The 17,731-nt window shown below is 52.9% G+C and overlaps 1 protein-coding gene across 1 annotated transcript in view; it reads left to right on the forward strand.

Annotated features, from left to right (window-relative positions):
• NOS2 (nitric oxide synthase 2) overlaps positions 1–16,601 on the forward strand; it is a gene marked incomplete at both ends in the record, with an annotated part of 36,704 nt that extends 20,103 nt beyond the window's left edge. The window contains 14 exons of the mRNA XM_080714005.1: positions 876–1,020; positions 1,099–1,203; positions 2,418–2,467; positions 2,762–2,936; positions 4,319–4,451; positions 5,775–5,853; positions 6,811–6,992; positions 7,803–7,966; positions 9,268–9,475; positions 11,644–11,731; positions 12,578–12,699; positions 13,749–13,897; positions 14,284–14,478; positions 16,503–16,601. Of these exons, the coding sequence (XP_080570131.1) occupies positions 876–1,020; positions 1,099–1,203; positions 2,418–2,467; positions 2,762–2,936; positions 4,319–4,451; positions 5,775–5,853; positions 6,811–6,992; positions 7,803–7,966; positions 9,268–9,475; positions 11,644–11,731; positions 12,578–12,699; positions 13,749–13,897; positions 14,284–14,478; positions 16,503–16,601 (1,894 nt within the window). The remainder of the gene's footprint in view (positions 1–875; positions 1,021–1,098; positions 1,204–2,417; positions 2,468–2,761; positions 2,937–4,318; positions 4,452–5,774; positions 5,854–6,810; positions 6,993–7,802; positions 7,967–9,267; positions 9,476–11,643; positions 11,732–12,577; positions 12,700–13,748; positions 13,898–14,283; positions 14,479–16,502) is intronic.
• Positions 16,602–17,731: the final 1,130 nt, after the last annotated feature.

Here is a 17,731-nt window from a genome sequence, read left to right on the forward strand (position 1 = left end):
ATCCAGAGGCATTTTACCTCTGAGCTATACCCCAGCCCCATTTTTTTTTTTTTTAATTTTGGAAACAGGGTCTCACTAAGTTGATGCAAAGCTCACCGAGTTGCTGGAGCTGTCCGTGCACATGGAATCCTCCTGTCTCAGCCTCCCAAGAACTGTGATGACAGGCAGGCATCACCAAGTCTATCTAAAAGTGACCTGCATCACTGTCACACAGAGTGAGCAAAAAGTAAATTCAGCCGGGCGTGGTGGCGCACGCTTGTAATCCCCACGTTTGGGAGGCGGAGACAGGAGGATGGCGCAGGTTCAAAGCCAACAGTGCTGGATTAAGAGACCCTGTATCCAAATAAAAAGTATAAACAAATAAAAAGTATAAATACACTGGGAGTGTAGCCGGAAGTGGAAGGGTTTCCAGGAACCCCAGTACCACCAAAAAATTTTTAAAAAAGTAAATTCAGTGAAATCTAAAGTAGTGCATGCCTATAATCCCAAAATTTGAGAGGCAGAGATAGGAGTATCGCAGGTTCAATGACAGCCTCGGTACCTTAGTGCGACCCTGTTTCCAAAAAAAAAAAAAAAAAAAAATTTAGAGAAAGGAGCTACGGGTGTATCTCAGAGGTATAATGCCCCTGAGTTTATTTCCCAGCACCAAAAATAAACAATAAATAAAGTTATTGAATTTGGCTAGTTACCATTGCCCAACTCAGTCTGCCCTATCTTGTTTTTTAAAGAGTAATAAGCAAGCAGTAGAGGGCTGGTTAGAAATTCCCTCCACCTGCCCCTCTTTTAGCCCTGCCCCCTCCCATTACTTGGGGCTCCCATTTCCTTCTGGAAGCCAGCTTGGCACACAATGTCCGTCTGTCCATCTGTCCCCGTAGGACTGTGTTCTTTGCCTCCACGCTGATGCGCAAGACCATGGCATCCCGAGTCAGAGTCACCATCCTCTTTGCGACTGAGACGGGGAGGTCAGAAGCTCTGGCCCGAGACTTGGGGGCCTTGTTCAGCTGCGCCTTCAACCCCCAGGTCAGCTGGGCAGGTGCCTGGGGAGAGCGCGGAGGCCCAGCCTGGGCCCCGAGGCTGACGTCCGCCTCTGCCCCCCAGGTTCTCTGCATGGACGAGTACAGGCTGAGCAGCATGGCCACGGAGCAGCTACTGCTGGTGGTGACCAGCACGTTTGGAAATGGAGACTGCCCTGGCAATGGAGAGGTGGGCGTCCCGAGGTCCTGAGCGGCTAGGTGGAGTTGGGCTCAGGAGGCCCAAGGAAAGGGCCTACAGGGATCCAGCGTGCCATAAGAGGGCATCTGGGCCAGCACGGTGGCGCACGCCTGTGGTCCCATTACTTGGGAGGCTGAGACAGGAGGATCACAGGTTTGAGGACAGCCTCAGCAACTTAGAGACCCTCAGTAACTGAGCAAGACCCCATTTCAAAATATTGAAAAAGGGGGGGGGGCTGGGGGAGTAGCTCAGAGGTAGAATACTACTGGGTTCAATCCCCAGTCCCCACTAGAAAACAATATTATATTTAAAGAAAACCTGAATCACTCTCACAAAGGGAAAGCCAGCAAAAAAGTAAATTCAGGCCGGGCGTGGTGGCCCACACTTGTAATCCCCGTGCTTGGGAGGCAGAGACAGGAGGATCGCGCAGGTTCGAAGCCAGCCTTGCTGGCTTAAAAGACCCTGTTTCCAAATAAAAAAATATTAAATAGGTCTGGGAGTGTAGCCCGGAGGTAGAAGGCCCCTGGGTTCCATCCCCAGTACCACCAAAAAAAAAAAAAAAAAAAAAATCAGCAAAATCCAGTTACTTAATTATAGCTTGGTACCATTGCCTAACCAAGGTCTTCTCTATCTCATTAAAGATGGATGAATGAGTGTTAAGGGTGTCAGGGCCCCATCAGCACCAATCTGAGCCTGCCTCTGAAGCACAGAGGGTGGAAAAGCAATTGAAAAGTGAATAGCTAAGAAAAAAAAAAAAAAACAATATAAAACAGAGAGTCCTTTCCGTAGACTTGACACTTTTTCTGCAGGATCACATAATGCCTGAAATTATCTTGGGTTCCTGGAAAGCCAGGGCCATTTTAGAGCACATGGAGCCAATTGATTTTATTCTAAACAAGAAGAAAGGCTCCCATGTTCAAGGTAGGGGAGGCCTGCTATAAGACAGGTCCCGCTCTGCCGGGGCTCAGTGGGCCAGGGCCGGGCTCGTCTGCGTCTCCCACTGCAAGGCAGGGCCGCACGAGTTGCGGCAGGTCAGCTGGGCTGCAAGACAAGCTGAACGTGTCCACTGAGCCGACACACTAACCCCCATTGGGATCTGGAGCCTCCCCCTGGTCCATATGGCCGGTTTTTGAATAGGCCACTGGGAGGAAAGAAAAAGTGGTGTATTTAGGAATTCTGGCCTCTGTGGCCCCCTCTGTTTCCAGACGCTGAAGAAATCCCTCTTCATGCTGAAGAAGCTCACCAACACTTTCAGGTCAGACTCTTCCCCACTCCAGCTCGGCTGAGCCTAGCCCTGGCCCAGAGTCTGGGATCAGTGGTGTGCGTAAGGGGCTTCCTGGGGACGTTGAGGGTCAAGTCGTGGAAACCACATCCCTCTCACAGGTCCGCTGGCCAAGCACGCGCTGGTCCTGGGAGCTGCCAGGAGGGTGGGGGGCCAAGGAGGGCCAGAGAGGACGTGGCCCAACAAGTGTGGGCGAGCAGGGCTGGCCCTGCGTGCCTTCCGTGCTGGGTGCTGCCTGCAGGTGACACGAGGGCCTGCCCTCCACAGGTACGCCGTGTTCGGCCTCGGCTCCAACTTGTATCCTCAGTTCTGTGCCTTCGCTCATGACATCGACCAGAAGCTGTCGCACCTGGGGGCCTCGCAGCTCGTCCCGACAGGGGAAGGGGACGAGCTCAGCGGGCAGGAGGACGCCTTCCGCAGCTGGGCCGTGCAAACCTTCCAGGTCAGTTCCCAGCCTGAGGGGCCACACGGTACTGGCACGTGGCACGCTCACTCCCAGGACATATGTGCCCCATCCTGGGAGGCATGACCGCTGCCTCGTCCTGCACCTGAGGCTCAGGTCAGCGCTGCTCCCCCACCACCCTAGGAGTCCCCCAGCCCAGCCCCTCCCGCCCTGCCCTCTGGAGCTTCCGCCTCGAGGTCTTTTTCTACTGATAATCCATGTCACATCCTTTTTATTATTATTATACTTTTATTGGCACATCTTAATCATACGTCATAGTGAGAATCAAGGTGACATAATCATCTATGCACACAGAGCTTGGTATATTTCCCTCTGTATCCCACCCGCACCCCCTACCTCTCTCCCCACGCATGTCAGTGAGATTGGTAGAGACACCTTCACGTATGGCTGCTCCTTCCTCAAGCCTCGTTTTCCCTTCCCCTCCTCTCTCTCGCAATCCCACCGCCACCACTCTACTGGTCATTTGACTGAAATCCCTAATTTTTTTTTATTTTCTCTCTAGCTTCCATATGTGGGGGGGGAAAAATATATATATATATATGAATGACACTTGACTCTCTGAGACTGGCTGATCTCACTGTAATATTCTCTAGTTGCATTCATTTTCCTGCAAATAACATAACCGTGTTCTTTATCCCTGAGTCAAATTCTACTGTGTGTATGTATCACTCGACTTTATCTATTCATCTGCTGACGGACACCTAGGCTGGTTCTGTCGTTTGTCTGTTTGAATTGTGCACTATAAGTACGGTATGCGTGTATTGCTCTAGTATTCTAACTTTAATTCTTTGGGAAAGATACATAGGGGTGGTAGAGCTGGGTCATAGGGTGGCTCCCCTCTGAGACTTTTGAGGTCTCCAGGTCACCTCTTAGCAACTATGTCTCACTTTAGTCTCCCGGCCAGAGAGATCCGGGGACAAGACCACATAGCTAAGCCCTTTGTTCGGCTGGACTCAGTGGATCTTTCCTGTCCGGGTTTTGACCTGCTGATTTAGTGAGCTGACCTCTGATGCCAAGAGTTCCGCTCAGCAGAGGTGCTCAGGGAGAGCAGCGTGAGTCGGGGGACTTGGTTCCAAAGCCCCGGCCTCCTCCCTGTCGTCTTACCTCCTCGCCACGTGGGCAAGAGGATGAGAGAAGGGACGGGGCAGCTCAGTGGTAGAGCACTTGCCTAGGATGTGTGAGGTTCCATCCCTAGTACTGAAAAAGGAAAAAAGGACAGAAGAAGGTAATATCAGTATTAACTGCCGTGTGCTGAGCCTGGGCGCCACTAGAGTCCTTGGCTTGGCCGTAGCAAGGGCCTAAAACATGGCCCCGGTGGTGACAGTGATAAAGACCCTAACAGCAGTCTGCTCTGCCTCCAGGCAGCCTGTGAGGTATTTGACGTTCGAGCCAAACACCACATTCAGATCCCCAAGCTCTACACCTCCAGTGTGACCTGGGAGCCCCACCACTACCGGCTTGTGCAGGACTCTCGGCCTTTGGAGCTCAACAAAGGTACCCGCCCCTCTGCGCCGTGCAGGGCCTGCCCACCTTCCTGCCAGGCTGGGTCTCCAGTTCTGAGCCTGTTCAGGGTCGAAGAGACCACCAGGTCCCCCTGATCAGAGGCAGCAAGCCGGGGCTGCCAGGCATCTGTTTTATCATGTCTACAAGCCTGTGGGGACAAGACCTCAGGCTCTTTAGAAAGAAGCCCTGAGAGGGTGGTGTGGAGAGGAAGGAGGTGTCAACAGCCACCGCAGCAGACGCCTAAGGGTGGGGTCTTAGCATTTCATTAGGTGGACGAAACTCTTGACGGTGCCAAGCACTGTGCGGGGCTCGCTGCCGGCATAAATGACCCTGACCCTCCGGCCCTGAGACGCCTACAGAGAAGCCGAAGTACAGGTGAAGCAAGCTGTGGCTCATGGCCTGGTTGGGAGTGGAGTCCCGCCTTCCCGAGGCAGCCACTTCCCAAAGGCCGTTCCGGGCTGTGATCAGTGACTCGGCTCGGCTCTCTCTAGATGCCCTGGCTTGTACGCTGACTACAGACGTCCTGCCGCTTTCTGTGTGCTTGGGACATCCCCAACTTCAGCTCAGCTGAAATTTATTTTAAAAGGGCTGGGGTGTAGCTTGGAGGTAGAGTGCCTGTGGGTTCAATCCCCAGTCCCACAAAATTAATTAAATTAAGTTTTCTGAAACCTAGCAGCAGCGTAGCCACCCTCTGTCAGACAAAGGTCTTTATTTGTGGAAAAAAGGAAGAGAATTAGAGCCCAACAGCCACCACAGCAGGCACTCAGGCAGTGTGCTAACTTTTCACTCCTATGACTGAAATACCTGACAGGAACAACTCAGACAAGGAAAGATAGAGTTGGGCTCGGGCTTTAGAGATTTCAGTTTATGGTGAGCTGGCGCACCAGGGCAAAAGCACCACGGGCAAAGGACATGGGCTCGGCTCCTGGCAGCTGGCTGATGGGGAGGGTGGAGAGAGCCAGAGAGAAGAGGAGAAGGCACGCATGCGTGCTCAGGACAAGCTATACTTCAAAAAGGCACACCCCCAGTGACTTCCTTCCTTCAGCCAGATGCCACCCACTTCCAAGAGTTCTTAATAACACCTTCGAAATATTAAGCCACCAATGAGGTCAGAGACCTCCTGACCCAGTCGCTCCCAAAGCCCCATCCCTGGACATCACTCCCCTGGAGACTCGCTTCCACACGCGAGTCTTTGGGGGATGCTTCCCCTGCAAACCCTAACAGCCAGCGTGCAGGAATAGCTGACCAAGACACGTGGGGCTCGCCCAGCAGTGCTCAGGAGCACCCGTACCATTTCCCTGTCTCGGCCCACAGCACTCGGCAGCCTGCACGCCAAGAATGTGCTCACCCTGAGGCTCCGCTCTCAGCAGAATCTACGGAGTCCAGAATCCAGGTAAGGTAGAATGCGGGCCTTCTTGGATGACGTTCCAAGAGGATTTTACTTTAACGAATGAGAGGCCAGAGCAAGTCAGTCTCTGGAGGGAGGAGAGAGGTGTCTGCTGGCATTAGCAGCGTCACCACCAGTAGGACCAGCTCAGCTGCTAACCCGGGGCGCCCTGCGTGCCTTGGCAGGTCTCAGAGGCCAGCCCGTTGTCCAGCTGGAGAGCTAAGCGCCAGCTTCACGCCCTCCCCTTCCACATGCAGCTCTTTCACTGATGCGAGAAGCCAAAACCATTTGCATTTTAAGAGCTCACATGCAGTTTTCCCGGGAAGGAAATGCCCCAGCTGGTGGATGGGTGTTGAGGACTACCAGTGGGTTTTGATTATCCATGCCATCTTCCCACCACTCATTAGGGAAACTGGCCTTTGCCCTGGTAAGCACAGGATTAGTGCTGAGGACAAGAAAGGTTTCTTCTAGTGCCCACATGTCTCTGAGCAGGATGCTTTCTTTCTCTAATTGTACTGGGAGTTAAACACAAGGACATTCTACTCTTGAGCTATATCCCCATCCTTTCTTATTTTTTATTTTTGAAACAGGGTCTCACTAAGTTGCTGAGGGCCTTCCTAAATTTCTAAGGCTGGCCTCAAACCTGTGATCCTCCTGTCTCAGCCTCCTAAATACTGGAATTACAGGCATGCGCCGTCATGCCAATTGGGGTGCTTTCTTTAGGCAGAGCCCATGGCTAAGACCTCGGGGCTTGGAAAGCTACCAGGGAAGGGTGTGGTCACCTTCTCCCCCTGGACAGCCAGACGACTCTGAGTGTCCCCACTTAAGGAGATGGCTTGTCCCAAACCCAGGCTCAAGTAAGCAGGTAAAAGTGACAGGCGGGCACATTTCCTAGAGAAACTGGCCTGCCCCTCAGGGGACTGGGAAGAAATCCTGGCAGTCACCAAGGTCTCTCTCCTGCAGCCGTACCACCCTCCTGGTGAAACTGGCCTGCGAGGACAGTCAAGGCCTGAACTACCTGCCCGGAGAGCACCTTGGGGTTTTCCCTTGCAACCAGCCGGCCCTGGTCCAGGGCATCTTGGAGCATGTGGTGGAGTGCCCTGCGCCTCACCAAAATGTGCACCTAGAGACTCTGGATGAGAGCGGTGAGCCCCGGGCCTGAGAGCCACCCCACCTGGCCTGCACCTGCCCCGCTGAGGCTGGGGCCCAACCAGACCTATTTTATACTTTATTTGGAAACAGGGTCACACTAAGTTGCTGAGAGCCTCACTAAGTAGCTGAGGCTGGCTTCGAACCTGTGCAGTCCTCCTGTTTCAGCCTCCCAAGTGCTGGGACTGCAAGCATGTGCCACCACGCCCAGCTTATTCTTTATTTTGAAACAGGGCTTCACTAAGTAGCTGAGGCTGTCTGCGAACCGTAATCCTTCTGTCTCAGCCTCCCAAATGCTGGGATTACAAGCGTGCACCACCACGCCCGGCTTTAGGATTTTTAAAATTATTTTTGTTTGTTTTGTTTTTTGAAACAGGGTCTCACTAGGTTTCTGAGAATCTCACTAAGTAGCCGAGGCTGTCCTTGAACCTGCGATCTTCCTGTCTCAGCCTCCCAAGTACTGGGATCACAGGCGTGCATCACCACGCCCAGCTGGTATCAGCTATTTCACATGCATTATCTTATTCAGTGCTCATAGAAGGACAGCAAGATGGGTTTTATCATCCTATCCATTTCTCAGGAAAGTACACCGAGGCCTTAGCGGTTAGTCACCCAGCTAGGGAATGGGGAGCCAGAGCTAGACCCTGGCAGCCCTGCCTCTGGGCACTACCTTCTCCCCACTCCTGCTGCATTTTCTCCCCTGCAGCTGCAGGCTAGATGGTGTCTGTCACAGAGGCCCTGTCACCCTCTGAGAAGCCTAGTTGGGGTGTTTTTTCCCCGTGCTGATGCCTTCCTTTCTTATCCAGGCAGCTACTGGGTCAAGGACAAGAGGCTGCCCCCCTGCTCGCTCAGCCAGGCTCTCACCTACTTCTTGGACATCACCACCCCACCAACACAGCTGCAGCTCCAGAAGCTGGCCAGGCTGGCCACGGACGAGGCCGAGAGACAGAGGCTGGAGACCCTGTGCCAGGTAGAGGTCGGGCTGCTGGGTGAGGCAGGGGCTGCTCTCTGAGTGAGGGAACTGGAGCCCAGGGCTTGGTCTTGCGCCCGCAAGAGGATGCACTACACCCCAGATTCCCAAAATGCAAGGTGGCAGAGGCTGCTGGGGAGTTCAGCATCATCTGCCTTCCCTTCTCTAGCACACACCGCGTTGTGTGAATCAGATTTTTCTGAGTGTCTGCAGGATGCGGCCAAAGTGCACTTCCTAGGAAATTATCTAGAAAGGGGAGCCACTGAGTCTTCTTTGTCTTCTTTTTTGTCATACTGGGGATAGAACCCAGGGGCATTCTACCTCTAGCTACACCCCCCAGCCCTATTTTTTATTCTTTATTTTGAAACAGGGTCTCACTGAGTTGCAAAGGGCCTCACTGAGTAGCGGAGGCTGTCCCCGAATCACGATCCTCCTGCTGGGATTACAAGCGTGTGCGCCATTGCGCCCGGTTCTTGTTTGTCTTCTAAAAACCTGGAACGAACTTGGAACTTCAGAAGCCTGGGTGGATGGACGGTGGGGATAATGGGTAGAAGGATGTAAGGACTGGTGGATAGCTGAAATAATGAATGAAACTGGCCAGGCCTTGTGCCATAGACCTCTAATCCCAGTAAATTGGGAGGCTGAGACAGAAGAATCCCAGGTTCAAGGCCAACCTCATAGTGAGACCCTTAGTAACTTAAAAAGACCCTGTTTCAAAATAATAAAAAGGATCAAGGCTGTAGCATGTCCCTGGGTTCTACCTACCAGCGTTGATCCTCCCAAAATAAAATAAATTAATGAGCGAATGCAGTAACTCACCTGCAGCTTCCTGGGCCCAAGTCTTTGCAAAAGGTACCAACACCATCACTGTTATCATCCTATCATGAGCCATCTTGATCCCAGCCATCTCTAGGTTGGCACGCCTTCCTCATTTAATTCTCACTCCATCTCCATCTGGATAAGATAGGATAAGATTACACAGCTAGGAGGCCAGCCAGCCAAAGTTTGAGCCCAGATTGGACTGGCTTCAAAGTCTCACCCCAAATTAGATTACTCTAAAGAGTTCAGCCCCGCCCATAGTTACCACCATTCTAAGCACGTGGTTAGGCAAATGCTACTCGCTGGACTGGTTTCCTCCAGGTCCTGACCACTTCCCCTCCAGGTTGGTAGGATCAGCACGCTGGACTGCGCCGGGCACAGCCGTGTCTGTGGGGTGAATGGAGGATTCTGGGTTGTGCCGGCCTCTGGCCAGTGCCCGTGGGGCAGGCACCCTGAGTCTTCACCCCGCCCTTGGCTTTTAGCCCTCAGAATACAACAAGTGGAAGTTCACCCACAGCCCCACGTTCCTGGAGGTGCTGCAGGAGTTCCCATCGCTGCAGGTCCCGGCCACCTTCCTGCTCTCGCAGCTGCCCCTCCTGAAACCCCGCTTCTACTCCATCAGCTCCTCCCGGGACCACACACCCACAGAGGTGCACCTGACCGTGGCCGTGGTCACCTACCGCACTCGAGGTGAGGACGGGCAGAGCTCTGACGCAGCCCGACGTGGTTGCGTCCTGGGCAGCTGGTCCGCGTCTCTGAGCTTTGGTCTCACTGGATCAGGGGGGCAGCAACACCCACCTCCCCAGGTTGCTAATGCCATTGGTTGTGTAGGAGAGATGACTATGAAGCAGGCCCTAAGCGAACCCCGTGGATTGGTCGCCCTGTGAGGTGGTTACTGTGTGTTCTACAGGGAGGACACTGAGGCCCCGAGAGGTTAAGCCACTTGTGCAAAGACACCGTTAGTGAGTGGGGAGCCGAGACTCAAACCCAGCTGGTGTCACTGCTGAGTCCAGGTTCTCGGCCACTCTACTGTCCCCCTACTGTTGAGACAATTTAATGAGATAGAATGTGTTAGGTACCAAGCACCCAGGGGAGCCTGGTGACTCTGTCCTCCTGATAGCCCAGGCCGAATGCAGGGGTGATCGCACATTCAGCTGTCCTTCAGCGGTGGCTGGCACCTGTGTGCTGATGTGGAAAGACACGTAGCCCTCGCCCACCCGGAGGACCAGTCAAGAGAAAGTCATGGAATCACGATATTAGAATTACACAGCGGCCAGCCAGGCGTGGTGTCGCACTCTTGTAATCCCAGCATTCGGGAGGCTGAGACCTGAGGATCGCGGTTCATGGACAGCCTCAGCCACTTAGGCCCTCTGCAACTTAGTGAGACCCAGTTTAAAATTGAAAAGAATGCTGGGCGTGGTGGCGCACGCTTGTAATCCCCGCGCTTGGGAGGCAGAGACAGGAGGATCGCGCAGGTTCGAAGCCAGCCTCGCGTGCTGGCTTAGGAGACCCTGTTTCCAAATAAAAATGTAAAAATAGGTCTGGGAGTGTAGCCCGGAGGTAGAAGGGCTTCCAGGAACCCCAGTAACCCCAAAAAATAAATAAATAAATAAAATAAAATAAAATTGAAAAGAATAAAAAATAGGGCACAGGGTGTAGCTCAGAGGTCGAATGCCCCTAGGTTCCATCCCCAGACCCACAAAAAAAAAAAAAAAAAAAATTATGCAGGGGCCAAGGAGGAAGGAGCATGCTACTTCTGGGAACTGGGGGGTGGGGTGGGCTAGACTGCCACAGACTCACAGACTGTGAGGCCTGAGCCCTGTGCCCTTGGCCTTGCTCCACCCCAGCCCATCCTCAGACCAGAATAAGAGAGTGGCTGTGTCCTGGGAAAGCCTGCTTCAAAGCAGAGGAAGCCGGAAGGAACTCCTAAGTCAGTTACAGGCCTCCCTTAAGTGCTGAGTTATACCTGGGCGTGGTGGTGCACACCCTTAATCCTAGTACTTGGGAGGCCTACACAGGGGGAAGGGTTTGAGGTCAGCCTCAGCAACTTAGTGAGACTCCATCTCAAAATAAAAAATAAGCCAGGTATAGTGGTGCGCTTGTAATCCCAGTACTTGGAGGCTGAGATAAGAGGATCACATGCTTGCAGCCAGCCTCAGCTATTTGGTGAGGCCCTTCATAACTCAGTGAGACCCTGTTTCAAAATAAGGAATAAAAAATAGGGCAGGGGGTATAGCTCGAAGGTTGAATGCCCCTGGGTTCCATCCCCAGACCAGCAAAAAAAAAAAAAAAAAAAAAAAAAGAAAGAAAAAGAAAAAAATGTGGGGCCACTGTGAAGGAAATGAAACCCAGAGAAAAGCAGGGTCTCCATGAGGCCGGGCGGGACCCCTGAGAGCACAGTGAGACATCACGGGGGTGGGGGCACCCCTCCTGTGCCGCTGCCTCCGACAAGCACGGCCACCTATCCTGCTCTCAGCAGAGCTGAACGGGGCTGGGAGGGTCCCTGAAGAAACACTGGATTTGGAAGAAGCACTATCTTAAGAGTCAGGGAACCTGAGCCATCACCTGATTCCACCACCACCCGAGCGACCTGTCCAGGTCATTTTCCCTCCCTGAGACTCAGTTTCTGCAGTGGCAAAAGGAGGGCTGGGCACACTAAGCCCCTCTCTGCCTTCCCCGCACTGGACATGTAGAGGGGTCCATCTTAACCCCGTAAGGCACACTGCCCCTCATTCAGACCTAAGAGGGCCTGGGCCGAAAGCCCAGTGCAGGGACCACATGAGTGCGGGAGGAGCTGCTGGCATGGGTCACGCGTGGCCCAGGGCAGGAGGCTGATCAGGTCTGTGCTGTCCTTGCAGATGGCCAGGGCCCGCTGCACCACGGCGTCTGCAGCACGTGGCTCAGCAGCCTGAAGCCCCAGGACCCAGTGCCCTGCTTTGTGCGAAGGTAAGTGCTACCCCGCCCGGGCCTGCAGCGCTCTGCCCAGGAGTTCCAGGATGCGAGGGAGGGGTCTAGGTTAGGTGCCCCTCGGCCATAAAGATGGTATTGAGCCGAGCCTGGTGGTGCACAGCTGTACTCCCAGTACTTGAGCAGCTGAGATAGGAGGATCACAGGTTCAAAGCCAGCCTCATCAAGTAGTGAGATTCTCATTAACCTAGCTATTTCAAATAAAAATTAAAAATAGGCCTGCCCCGGGCCCTACAGGTGTGGTAGTGCACACCATGGTAGTGCACACCTGTCATCCCAGTACTTAGGAGGCTGAGATAAAAGGATCATAGGTTTGAAACTAGTCTCAGCAACTTAGACTGCAAGTAACCTAGTGGGATCCTGATTCAAAATAAAAAATAAAATGGGGCTGGAGCTATAGCTCAGAGGTAAAGGGCCCCTGTGTTCAATCCCCAGTAACACACACACACACACACACACACACACACACACACAAACACACACAGGGCTGGGGTAGCTCAGAGGTAGAATGCCCGTGGGTTTACTCACCAGTACAAAAAAAAGAAGATGGCATATTGGGGTCATACTTGGCCTCCCCATTTTATCCCCTGGCTCCATCTATAGCAGGAATAACTCTGGCAGCAGGGGCCTGGAGTACAATGAGGTCTACCCTCTGTTAAAAAATACTCCTGAGTAGGGAGATGGTGCCTGGACAGGGCAAATGACTTGGGAAGTCAACCTCCACCCCCAACACCACCCCCTGGCCACATGCCCAGCCACGCAGCCACCTTCCTGTCCAGCCAGCCCAGGTGTCTGAGGGCTGGGGTCACTCTCCTGTTCTTTCAGTGCCCTCGGCTTCCAGCTCCCTGAGGACCCCTCCCACCCATGCATCCTCATCGGGTCTGGCACCGGCATCGCTCCCTTCCGCAGTTTCTGGCAGCAGCGGCTCCATGACTCCAAGCACAAAGGTACAGTCACCATAAGGAGGGGCAAATGCTACTTACCCCGGCTTGGTCGTTATACCTGGCGCACATATACCAAACCATCACAACTGTACCCCATAAATATGTGCAGTATTTTTTTTTTTTTTTGCGGGTCTGGGGATGGAACCCAGGGGCATTTGACCCCCGAGCCACACCCCCTGCCCTGTTTTTATTATTTATTTTGAAACAGGGTCTCACTAAGTTGTGGAGGGCCTCACTAAGTATCTGAGGCTGTCCACGAACCGTGAGCCTCCCGAATGCTGGGATTACAAGCGTGCGCCACCATGCCCGGCTCAAATATGTGCATTATTATGAGGTTTTGAATAGGGTACTAGAAATTTAACCCTGAAGCATTCTATCTCTGAGCTATACCTCCAGTCCTTTTAAAATTTTATTTATTACTATATTTTATTTTTGTGGTGCTGGGGCTTGAACCAGACTTTCTATCTCCTATCCCTACTTTATATTTTTATTTGAAATAGTGTTTCGCCGGGCATGATGGCACACGCTTGTAATCCCAGCATTCGGGAGGCAGAGGCCGGAGGATCACAGTTTGTGGACAGCCTCAGCTAGTTACGCCCTCCGCAACTCAGTGAGACCCTGCTTCAAAAATTTAAAAAAGACTAAAAAATAGGGCTGAGGGTATAGCGTGGAGATACAATGCCCCTAAGTTCCATTCCCAGTGCCACAAAAAAAAAAAAAGAAAAAAGAAATAGGGTCTCACTAGGTTGCTCAGCATCCCACTAAGTTGCCATGGCTACCTTGAACCCGTAATCTTCCTGCTTCAGCTCCTCCCAAGTCCTGGGATTACAGGAGTGTGCCACCACCCCTGGCTTCACTTTCAGTTGTGTAACTATAGATGAGTAATCTAAATACCTGTTTCCTAGCTTCCTCATTCATAAAATGGAAAGAGATAGGAGATCATACCAGATAGTATGCTTATGGGAATGAAATGAGATTTCTAGTTGCACATCTTACACCATGGCCGCCCTCTGGTGGCCACCATGATAATTGCAGCCTGCTGGCTCTTGCAGGGCTCCAGTGCGGGCGCATGACTCTGGTGTTTGGGTGCCACCACCCAGACGAGGACCACCTCTATCGGGAGGAGATGTTGGAGATGGTCCAGAACGGGGTGCTGCATGAGGTGCACACAGCCTACTCCCGGCTGCCTGGCGAGCCCAAGGTAATTACGGCCACACAAGGGAGCAGAACGTTACCCGCAAGCACTGTGGCCGGTGCCCTGGCTCCCCACAAAACCCCTCACTTCTGTGAGTTCCAATCATGTCTTGGACCTTCTGTGTTGCTGGGAATCCTGGGAACCTGTACTCAAATCACAGCTGAGACTTATGGTTGTGGGCACTGGGAGACTCCTTTCTTGGGCGGGGTGGGGGCTGGCCTGGGCTGGGCAGGGTGTCAGTGCACCCCCACACCCTGAGCCCAGGTCCTGGCTGGGAGGGAGCCCACTCTGCAGCCCTCCATGACCCTCTCCGCTCCCCGAGGCCAGTAGGCCTCACCCAAGCCTCACTCCCAGCCGCCACAGACAGAACCCTCTACCTCCTCCAATTTCAGGTCTATGTTCAAGACTTCCTGCGGCAGCGGCTGGCCAGCGAGGTGCTGCGCATGCTCCTGGAGGAGCCAGGCCACGTCTATGTCTGTGGGGACGTGCGCATGGCCCGGGACATGGCCCACACCCTGAAGCAGCTTGTGGCTGCCAGGCTGAGCTTGACTGAAGAGCAGGTAGAGGACTATTTCTTCCAGCTCAAGGTACGGAAATGGCTGTGTGGGCTGGGACTGCAGGCTACAGAGCCAAGACAGGGGAGTCCCAGGACACTCCTGAGCCCCAAAAGAACCCTAGACATATCTGGGTGGGCTGTTGGAAGGTTCAACTTTATGTCTTGGTCCAGTCGCCAGTCTGTTTTAAGAAGTCGGGTGGAAGCGGGTGTGGTAGTGCCTGTAATTCCAGTACTTGGGAATCTGAGACAAGGAGGTTTACAGGTTCGAGGCTGATCTCAGTAACTTAGTGACACCCTGTTTCAAAAACTAAAAATAGGACTAGAGGTATGGCTTAGAGATAGGATGGCCCTAGGTTCAATTTTCAGTAAAACACACACACACACACACACACACACACACACACACACACACTCAGGCCAACATATTCTGTTTTCTTATGTATGGAATAGGAGCAAAAGAGCCCTTTTTCAGTGGTACACACCTGTAATCCTAGTGCTTGGGAGGAGGCCAACTCTACAACTCTAGCAACTTAGTGAGACCATATTTCAAAATAAAAAATAAAAGCCAGGCGTGGTGGTGCACACTTGTAATCCCAGCATTTGGGAGGCTGAGACAGGAGGATCACGGTTCATGGACAGCCTCAGCTACTTAGTGAGGCTCTTTGCAACTCAGTGAAATCCTGTTTCAAAATAAAGAATAAAAAAAAAAATAGGGGGTGTGTGGCTCGGAGGTAGAATTCCCCTGGGTTCCATCTCCAGTACCACAAAAATAATAAATAAATAAATAAACAAATAAATAAATAAGGGTGGGGGGGGTGTTAGCTTGAAGTAGAATGCCCCTGGGTTTGATCCTCAGTACAAAACCCAAAACAAGCAGAAAGTATCTGCAGGGCCAGAGCAGGCTGTGAGCACGGGAACGGGGAAGCGGTCCCTGGGTCGGCCTTGTGGGAAGGCACACCTGTTACTGGCGCCCAGCTCGCTGGCTGTCACCCTCATCCCACCAGCAGGAAGGATCCATGCTAGTGAGTGTTTATCAAGGGCCCACCTGGGCCAGGGGCTTGCCAAGGATTTTCACGTGGCATTTCCTTCAGTCCTTCTAAGGGCTTTTTGAGTGCGGCACCACAGTCACCCACATTTTACAGAGAGGGGGCCCTGGGGGTCCACAGCAATGACTATGAGAGCCGGTGCTCCGTCTCTCTGGTTCCAAAGCCTGCGTGCTTTGCTTCTGTACGCTCCCGAAGGCACCTTCCTATGTTGGGCATATTTTGCAGCGCATGCTTTGTGCTGGCCATAAAGCGGTAAACACAACAGGCAAAAAATTACTGCCTGGACGGAGCGTATGTCCTCGAGGGGTGGACAAAACAAAACAGACTGTGTAGTGCTCCAGAGATGAAGTAGTGGAGAGGCAACTGGGGAAGAGTGGAGGGGATGCCACTTTAAATGAGATAGTAGGAGAGGTGTCACTGGAAGGTGACATTTGAGAAAATACCTTCAGGAGGTGAGGAGAAGCCCGGTTGGTACGAGAGTTTGGGACCATTCTGCAGGAAGCAGCATGTACAAAGGCCCTGGGGCGAGAGTTAAGGTGGTAGGTATGAAGAACAGCAGAGACCAAAGTCATTTTCCCAAATGTGCTCAGTGTCAGTAGATATTTGGAATAAAAAAGGTTCCAAAGTCACAGTTAGGATCATGTTCAGTTAAATAAATGCAAATATGGTTGTACTGCAAGACTTCTCAGTATCATGTCGAGTATCGTGGCACTTAACACTGGGGGAAGGGAGAGTGCCCAGCACTTCCCGGCTTGCTGATCTCAGCTGGCCCTCGCGACACACGCCTCAGGCAGGAAATGGGAATGCCATCCACTCATAGGAGCCCAAGGGGAGATGGCCCACCACAGAGCAGGTACCAGAGGGGTTAAAGTATAAACCAAGCCCACACATGCTCTCAGCATGCATGGGAGGGCAAAGGCCCCGGAAACAGGGCAGCCCCAGGGCTCATCCCGGCTGGACAGCTGTGGTGAACAAGAGCTGACACCTTGACCTCTGTTTCCTCTTAAAGAGCCAGAAGCGCTATCATGAAGATGTCTTCGGCGCTGTTTATCCCTATGAGGTGAAAAAGGACAGATCTGTGGGGAAGCCTGGTGACTCCAGGATCTAACGGCCCCCAGGAGGTTAAGGCTGCTGCCACGGAATTTAATGATGAAGTCAACCCTGGAGCTGATGTCAAGGGCCCAGGGAGTTGGAAAACAGTGATCATCTCCAACCTCACCTCCTTCCCCACGGCCGCCCTGACAGTAACTCCCCGGAGAGCTGCCTCTCTCCTGGAGCCGTCCTGATGGGGCCTTCTCACTGCAGCACCTTGAGAAACCACCAGGAGGCGCTACCGTGCCATCCTGGACTCAGTTGCCTAATGTACAGTTATTTATGCTTCTGTATTAAAAAAAGAAAAAAATAGATACCCTGTATTCTCCCAGAGGCCATTTGGGCCTTCTTTGAATGATTATTTGATGGACATATTTATATTAAATATATTATTTTATTTTAAGCATGCTGTGTGTGTTTGTGGGTGCAGGTTCTGATGAGTGGGCCCTGACACCGTGGCTCTACCCCACCCTGCTTCTATCTCAGATGCACGGGGCTGTTTCCTGGATTAGCCCGGCCACCAAGATTCAGAGACCCCTGCCTAGAGGCCCAAGCCCCTGCCTGATTCTCCAACACCCTCCAGGGATTGTGAAGGACCCGCTGGGGGTAGGTGTGGACATCAGGACCCCCACTCAAAGGAGCCCACGCTGCCTCCTCCTGCTCCCCTTGGCAGAGACCCCAAATTCCACAAATTCCAAACTGCCCCCCCAGACACAGCGAATAAACCACACTGATCCCACACCTGTGTGCCAGTGAGCAGTTTTATTTATGTTAAGGACCCCGGACAAGGGGAGGCCCCCTGCTGGCAGTTCTGGTCAGCTGGCAGAGGCTAGCAGTCATCATGAGGACAGCTTTCCTGGGAAGGTAAACGGTGGGAGCTGAATGCAAGGTGAGGGGCAGAGGTTAAAGGTCAGAGGAAGGGGAGGGGTCACGTCGCCTCTGGAGTGCATAGCTGGACATCCAAGGGCGGTGGGGCTGGGGGTTGGCAGCTCCAGCCCCTTCCTCTGCACAGCTCCACCTGCTCCGAAGCCTGGCGCCTCTCCTCCATGGGAGATCTGGGTGGCGGAGGCTGAGGCAGGGAAGTGGGGTGATGAGGAGACCCTGACAGCCACACACCCCACCTCATCCCAGAGCCAGGGAGCCCAC

Source organism: Muscardinus avellanarius, assembly GCF_963383645.1.
Source record: "Muscardinus avellanarius genome assembly, chromosome: 16".
NCBI lineage: Eukaryota > Metazoa > Chordata > Mammalia > Rodentia > Gliridae > Muscardinus > Muscardinus avellanarius.